This window comes from Rhagoletis pomonella, unplaced genomic scaffold (assembly GCF_013731165.1).
Source record: "Rhagoletis pomonella isolate Grant_MI unplaced genomic scaffold, Rhpom_1.0 Rhpom_scaffold_00001, whole genome shotgun sequence".
Taxonomy (NCBI): domain Eukaryota; kingdom Metazoa; phylum Arthropoda; class Insecta; order Diptera; family Tephritidae; genus Rhagoletis; species Rhagoletis pomonella.
In genome coordinates, this window is record NW_023458555.1 from 14,154,214 (window position 1) to 14,162,235 (window position 8,022).

The 8,022-nt window shown below is 34.4% G+C and overlaps 2 protein-coding genes across 3 annotated transcripts in view; both read right to left on the reverse strand.

Annotated features, from left to right (window-relative positions):
* The window catches only part of LOC118739519 (rho GTPase-activating protein 92B), a 73,100-nt gene that overhangs the window by 19,005 nt on the left and 46,073 nt on the right, over positions 1–8,022 (reverse strand). The gene's annotated exons all lie outside the window — the stretch shown is intronic.
* Positions 56–4,476, reverse strand: LOC118750038 (putative fatty acyl-CoA reductase CG5065). Its single transcript, XM_036484773.1, has 8 exons — positions 4,428–4,476; positions 4,039–4,263; positions 3,676–3,839; positions 2,543–2,701; positions 828–1,123; positions 486–760; positions 188–398; positions 56–122 (listed from the first exon to the last, which is right to left on the reverse strand). Exons 1-8 carry the CDS (start codon positions 4,474–4,476, stop codon positions 56–58), a joined length of 1,446 nt encoding a protein of 481 aa, XP_036340666.1.

An 8,022-nucleotide genomic window follows, 5' to 3' on the forward strand; every position in this document is an offset into this window, starting at 1 on the left:
TTTTTACAATATATTCACTTTTAGGTATTTTCTCGCCAACATTGTTAAGATTACTTTATAGCAAGCAATATACAACCAGGAGTGGTACAAAGACGTGCAGAAATGTCCAGATCCAATAGAGGCTGTAAAGTAAAAATCGGGGTTTAAGGAAACCTACGACCTTCAGCAAATTTTCCAACCCACTCACCGCGTGATTCTCCACCTACTGGCACTCTCATGAAATTGCTCGTGATGCAGATACTTTTGTATGCCAATAACAAACTCTCTTATATAACTGTCATAGTCCAGTGCTTCCAAGTTCCAAGAGAGTTGATGCAAAGCCTTATTTTGTAGTAATTCCTCAAAATAGTAACGACTACGATTTTTAAAAATCCACTCATTTAGCGAGAACGTGCGACCTGAGATAAAATATAAATTCTATTAAATACTAGCTTCTTTTCCTATCTCAACTCGCTTTCACACTCCTTCTCATCTCTACTACGCACCTGCTAGACAAGCTTGTCGAAATTTTTTTGCAATTGGCAGCACAAATTTTCGTTTCTGTCTTAAAAGTGTCAGCAAATCCATTAACAGCGCTGGCACGTAATGCAGTAAAATTACGGCAATTTCGTGCAGCAGAAAACTTTTTCGATATTTAAAATTCGGATACATCATTATACGTTTAGTTGGATAAATGCGCGACCATTTCAGTGTCAGACAACCCAGACGCGCCCAAGTGATGGGATTTGTGACACCCGATGTTGCATTGGCTATGTAAACTCTGTCAGAGGTAATAAGTAGAAAAGTATGTAAATACAAAAATATAACTACAGCTTCACTTTGCAAACCTTCCCAGTGTTGCTTTCTGTGCCATCAATAACAGTGAGTTCACCACAAAGTCAACTGGTATTATATCGCAAATGATATCTTTGTCACCCAGTATGCTGCTAATTGTACCCTTTCCGATTTCCATCATTATGCCAGTGATGCCTTGTATATTGTCGATCCAACCAGGATATGGTTCACGATGTGCTGCTGTCACAATCGATGGTCGTACGATGACAATTGGTATGCAGTGTTTGTATTCATTCACAATTTGCTCGGCTATCGATTTGGTAAAGGTGTAGGTATTCGGATGGGGACCCTGTGGATGAGAAAGTAATGGTGCATTTACGTTGGTGTAGTAGGTGTTATAGCACCCTAAATGACAAGTTTAGGATTAGTATAATCTCAATAAATCCCGCTTTATATTTGAGCGTACGGTTTTAACTGGTTGCACGGTATTGGGCAACGGTGGATATCCGAAAAGTATCAGAGCTGAAGGCCATGAGGAGTTATCCATGTAAAGGATTAAATTAGTTTTTTTTCAGCTAAACTGGCTCATATATATATAGACCCTGATTAACATATAGCAGAAGAGTTGCCACCTTTAAAAATGTCAAAATAACTCACTAATTAAGATAAAAGAATATTACACCAATATGGGTGTCAAACGAAAGAAGTTCGAAAACGGTTTCTTTCGAAAATATTTTAAAGAGGGTTGCCATCTGTTCAAAATTAAAAATGGATTTAACCAATAACTTAAATAAAATATCACAAAAATGTGTACGTCAAACGAAATTGGTTCCAATATGATTTTTTTATTGAAAATATTCTTTAAGGAGTTTGCTAAATTTTTAGAAATTTTAAATAAATTAAATTGACAGATTGAACGAAATACCTTAAAATATGCGTTAAACGAGGGCGATTTTAAAAAGTTTTATTTCGATAGCTATTTTTAAGATGGTTACCACCATTTTCGTAGTTTTAAATTAATTAAAAAAATAAAATATTAAAAAAACTATTTTATTATGGTTATCAATCGAGGGAGGTTCAAGTAAGCTGAATGTCGGAAATATTCTTTAAGTGGGTTGACACCAGTTCAAAAAGTTGAAATCAATTTAGTTGACAAGTTAAACGAAAAACTTAAATTTTAGTATCAAATGTGGGAGGTTTAATAAAACTGTATTTCCAAAAGATGTTTTAAAGAAAGCTGCCACCTGTTTAGAAATTCGAAATCAGTTTAACTCACACGTTAAATAAAATATTTTAATATGCGTATCAAGCGAGAGGATAACTGCATCTATTTTGAAATTATTTTTGACGAGGGTTGCCACTATATTAGGAATTTAAAATCAATTTAATGGAAAAGTGAAGGTTACTGAGTGTGCGTAGGAGTATGTTTGTTGCTCTTTCTTTGGATAAATGTAGCATATAATACATAGCTTATGACCTGAATGAACACATAGCATATTTTTTTAGAAGAGGGCTGCCGCCTGCTTCAACAGTTAAATTCTATTTTAAACTATAAGTTCAACGAAATTGCTTAACGAATTGCTGCAGCTGACGAAATCGAAAAAAATCTACAATTATATTGCGCATTCTGCGGCCAACTTCGTTTCGCATAATTTGCATGAAAAAAAGTTTCAGAAATTATTCCAGCTGATCCGTTTGGTAAATCCATTTCAAGATACATATGTATGTACCAGACTTATTTCGCGTTATAAATTTAATCAACACTTACTTTTATATAATTAGCCAAACTATTGAAGTAGGCATCCGGTATTTTATTGGTGCAATCAACGAACATTTTCCAATTGACAGGCGGCAGTGTGGGGTATATCAGCTCATCGACAAATTTCCGACCAGGATTACAGTATGCTGTTGAAACGTAGACAAAACTCTGTAAGATAATTAATGAAAACTTAAAATTAGTAAGTGCGAATGGTGAAGTGTTTCTTGTCAATAACTTAGGTAACATGTGGTGCCACAAAAATCGTTACCAACATAGTTGCATATTTGCTATCTTAGAAAGAAAATAGAACCACTTAAAACCGAACTGAACTACACTTCAGAGGTACTAACTGGTTGCTGAACCGCTACAAAACATGGCTAGGTGGCTCGAGCCACTGCATCGAACTACACCGGTTTCCTGAAGGGGTTGGTAGCCCTGTTTAGTTGGCTATTACAAATTTTAGCTATAGGATCTAAAATTCTGCTTAAACTTAGTAGATATTGCACATAATTCACAAGACGTGTTAACCCGTTAAATCGTAAATCGTAAGATTTTACGACGGTTAACACGTTCCAATCCCCTAAATGTATTACAATATTTTCAACCATTCACGTTGTCAGTTTGAGATTTTTGCCCCAGCATGAGAAGTCTCGGCATGAGTATTAGACCGGTCCTTATCAAGAACTAGTCCATTTGTATAGCTAGCATGAGAGGTTGTAATCAATGCTTCTTCTTATTATTTGGCACAGTTACCGCTTAAGTCATTTTGGTCGAGTTCAATAAAGTTTCTTTCTTCGCCGTCAACTAGGTTTATGCGTCTTTCTGCGCCGAATTTTTTTACGCGCCTTTTTTCGCGGTCAACTTTTGGAGTTCTCGTCTTTATTCGGGTCTAGTGACGATGTATTGTTTCACTGTAGAATATGCAAAATATTATTGATCCGTAAAAGGTTTGCAGCTACAATAAGCGCAGGCAGAAATAAAAAAGCTCTACATTTACTACTCTACAGCACAAAAAAAATCACGCAAAAAAGTCGTAACGCTCATAAGATAAATTTGTTTCCTGCCTAGAAAGAAAATGTTATATGATGCGTTCTTTTCTTATGGATGTAGTAGTAATTTATTTTTTCATTTAGCAACAATACCTTCAACTTTGGCATTTCCTTGCACAGCTCCAAAAGATGCCAAGTGCCGATGGCATTAACGCGGGCGGCCACTTTTAAACGTTCATTGAAGCGAACTGTAGCAGCGCTGTGAAAAATAATCTGCACATGCGCACAAAGCTGAGTGCGATCAGTGGGGCACAAGCCTGAAAACAATAAGCAAAAAATTACCGCAAGACTACCAAAACATAATCAGGGGAGAAGCTTTTTAAAGCTTTCTATAGATTTTTTATTTGCAAGCGCACAGAGTAAAAGTTCTCTCCGATCATCACTGATTTATACTCGTATACATAGAAAAAAATAAAACTTAGATATTTTCTGTCGCTTAGCGAAGCGTTTACTCACCGAAATCATCACACTCAATATTACCCTTGAGATAGACCAGTTTCTCTAGACGCTCCGGAAAATGCGTACGCAAGCGTTCGAAGATTTTATGTTGTACAAAATCCTGACAACGTTGCGCCACCGTACGACCATTCTTTTCACGTATCAGCATATAAATGCGTGCGATTTGGGGAAAGCTCCAAAGCAACTTTTCCAGCAAAGTTTTGCCCACAAAGCCAGTGGCGCCTTTAAATTAAGTAAAATTAAAAGGAAGAAGCCATCGATTAATTAATTTTAAAATACTCGCACGACAAATAAATATTGTTTTTTTTTTATTTATACCCACATTCACATGTATATATGTTGGCATGCAACTACTTTTGAAACTTCAAATTTGGCCAATTACTTACCTGTGACAAAAATGACTGCATCCGTGTAGAAATCCTTTGCATCGCACATTTTTGCTTTAAAAGTTAACCACCAAAAAGCCAAATATCTTATCTAATAACTGCTATTTCCACACTGTATGTTTTGTTTTTATTTTCTTGTTTGCGAATTCCATTTGCAATTTATTTGCGTTGCCAACATGCAATCTCTCTGCCGACTCGAATGAAAGTGAAAAGCGTTACATGAAAGCAAACGCTCAGCAGCTGCAGAAATTGCAAATAGCGGCTGTCCTAAAAAACAAGTTTTCCAATGAGCTCTGTGCCACTTGTGGCTGCATCGTGTTTAGTGCCACAGTTTGCGGCAAAGCACGCGCAAGTTGTTTTGTATCTACATACATACATATGAGTTCGGGGAGAAATGGTCAGCTTTAAGTTTGTTTTAATGTTTACTATGAGTATAGTATTTTCGTAAACAAAAACATTTGCGAAATTTGGCGGGAAGAGCCATGTCGCTATATTTACAGTGAAACCTCGATATAATGAAGTTGAAGATCTTTTGTGTGGCAATTGAAAGGCAGAAAGCAAGATAGGTTGGAAAGCTCTTTTGATAAATAGAAATCAGCTTAACATTGTCTAAGTGGAGATGAATAAGTGTGTGGCACACGCTGCTCCAACAATCGCAATAGCCGAGTGAACAAATCCCTAGCGTGCCGTTCGAAAGATCCGAGACTAGAATCCTTGGGCAGCGGATTTTTTTATTTGTTTTTATTTTTATTATTTACCCTTTTTTAACTAAATTTTCGTTTAATTTTAATAACACAAATATTTTAAAAATATATGTAGATCTTTTTCATTTCGTTTTTTTAACTTATTATGTTTTTTAATTCTTTTTTCATTTTTAATTTAAATTTTACTTAATTTTTAGATTTTATTGTTTCAAGAAGAATTTTTTAATTTATGGAAGCAGTTTATTTTTTCATCTTTTAATATAGTGTTTTATTTAATTTATAAATTGAATTCCTTCAAAATGAAAAATGTTTGTTTTTTGCCCTTAATTTTTAAAACATATATTTGTAATTTTTTTCGTTTTTTAATTTAATTTGCTTTTATTTTTTTATTTTATTCTTTTAAGAATTTTTTTTATCACTTTTAATCTTTAAAACCTATTTTATTTTTTTCTTTTTTAATTTAATGCTCTTACTTTTTTGATTTTTTTCATAAAAAAAAATTTGTTATTATTAAATTTTTACAACTTTTTATTTTAATTTTTTATATATTGTTTTTTCTATAATTTTTAAATGTTATTAGATATTTTAAAAATAAAAATAATTCCTAATTTAGTTTAGCTTTTATGGACTTATTTTATTTTAATTTATGTTATATATATTTTAGTTTTATTTTTTTTTTAAAGAAAATACAATATTTTTTTATTTAATTTAATATTTAGAAAACTTATTGCAAAAAAAATAAAAAAATAACGCTAAGGCCTCCTCGTTAGCAGATCTTTCAATTAGTCTTTCGAAAGACAGAAAAGAGCTTTCAAGATGGTTACCAGAATTAACAATTGTCCTACGAAAGACTTTGGTCTATCAAAAAACTGTGGTGAGATGAAAACCAGTTGCCAGAATTGCCTTATTGGTTTCGTGATATTTACGTATGAAATATAAAAAGCTCGATGCAACGAAAAATTTAAAATTTTGGAAAAAAAAGCGTTGCTCTAACCGTCAACATATTCAGAATTTGTTATGTCGAGGCTTTTGAGTCGACACATCGTTAAGTATTCTTTTGCTAACGGTACTTTAACCGTTCCGATGGTTTTCAGGCTTTCTTCGTTATATCTTTGAAACATTCTTGTATGGCAAATTTCGCAGCAATGATTTTCTTTCAGGGGACCAAGAAACATTTTTTTATATTGAGTTTTAAGTTTCATCAGCGTTCGTTATATCGAGTTTTCACTGTATTTCGTTTGGTCTTTCTCTCTTTCTCTTTCAGTGTTTCTGAGTTTGGTTTTGGTAAATTATAGTTTTGCTTTTAATTTATATGCAGCATTTAGAAAAATATGTGTACCAGGCAGGCAACGTTTTGAGTGATGCAACCGGCATTCTATGCATAACCTGTTAACTGTTTGTTGGCGGCAAAACATTACGGCATTCGATTATGGATTTGTTTATTGCTAAAGTGCTACAGTGGCATAGAGTACGTATCTAATGGTGATTTCGTTTCTTCCAAAAAATGCTGCCTTTCTCCGGAGCAAAATGTGTTTGATGTTACACTCAACGCTGTAAAATGGCATGTTTTTGCCTTCTTGTCTTTGTCTAGTTCACGCATTTCATAATGTTATCTGATTTTCTGGGCAACCATCTCCCCTAACAAAGCTTCAATGGGCAGAGTATCTATGTGCCTTTTTTGCCTTAAAAGAATGTGACATTTTGGGAAACGAACACAAAATTTTATCACCGTTGCTTTTATTTTAGAATCGAACACGAAAAGAGAAAGGGACAATCAAAATACAAAATTTTTTGGTAGAAATGAAATCACCATAAAAATATGGTTGGAGTTAGCTGTTTATGTTTTTCTTTTCTGAACTAGTTGAGGAGATACCTTTTAGCAGACCTCTTCTTAATTGAAGCTAGAACCGTCGAGGGGATTTTGGTTAACTTCAATAGATTCGCCGGCCAATTGAAGCCAAGTAGAAACACCAAGCAGTGAGTGTAGTGAAAATGTGACAAAAAGTACTAAATGTGCCGGTCCCCAATCCAAACTGTTTTTTTTTTTTAATTTTTCTGTGTGTTTTATGCAAAAGTAGACCTTGTATCAAATTTTTGCTATTTTGGCTACAGCTACTAGTCCTTGTCAATTAAAATACAAAATTCGGATGGCTGGTGGGCGTGGCAGTTTACAGATTTTCACAATATTTCAGAATTATGTCTTCCTAGCTCCATCCAATTTATAAACCGTGTTTAATTGGAATAGGATAACATATAGCATTGCTTGCCGATGGGCGACCGCTGTTAAGAAAAAACCTTTTTTCTAAATTTTTTCGCGATGTTGCTTTGACAAGGGCTTTAACCCAGGCGCTGCGGTGTGGAAGCGCGCACTGCTTACCACTACACCACAGCGTCCGCCCCCAAAATTTTAGTAGAAATTAAAACAAGTGGACTTACACCACTAGCATACGCTTGCGGTTTCTGGCCCAGTGGTAGTTTCAAATAACCATCTGTGAATTGTAGTAATCGTTTTTTAGATACTCTGCTAGAGCAGCTCAGTGTCCAGGAGGCATATAAGGCCATATAGACCCTGGAACTCCAGAAGATTTTCTTGGTTTCCGGTTTTCCTAGTTAAAATTTTTACCTTTTCCAAACAAAGCGGCCACCTTTGCCCATGTATCTGCCTTACCCATTTCAATTATCTAACCCAAAACCTGCCACCTGCTTCAAATACTTATTTTTAAACCTTTCATCGGGCGAAGTTGTAATTGAAGTAATTCCGAGTTCGTGTTAACAAGTGGTTGTATTTGTGTGCTTATAAATTTTTATGTGATTACTTAATTAATTGTCTTAGTTTAAATTTATGTACTTACATGTGAATGCTTACTAAGGAATGATACTGTTAGATTCGT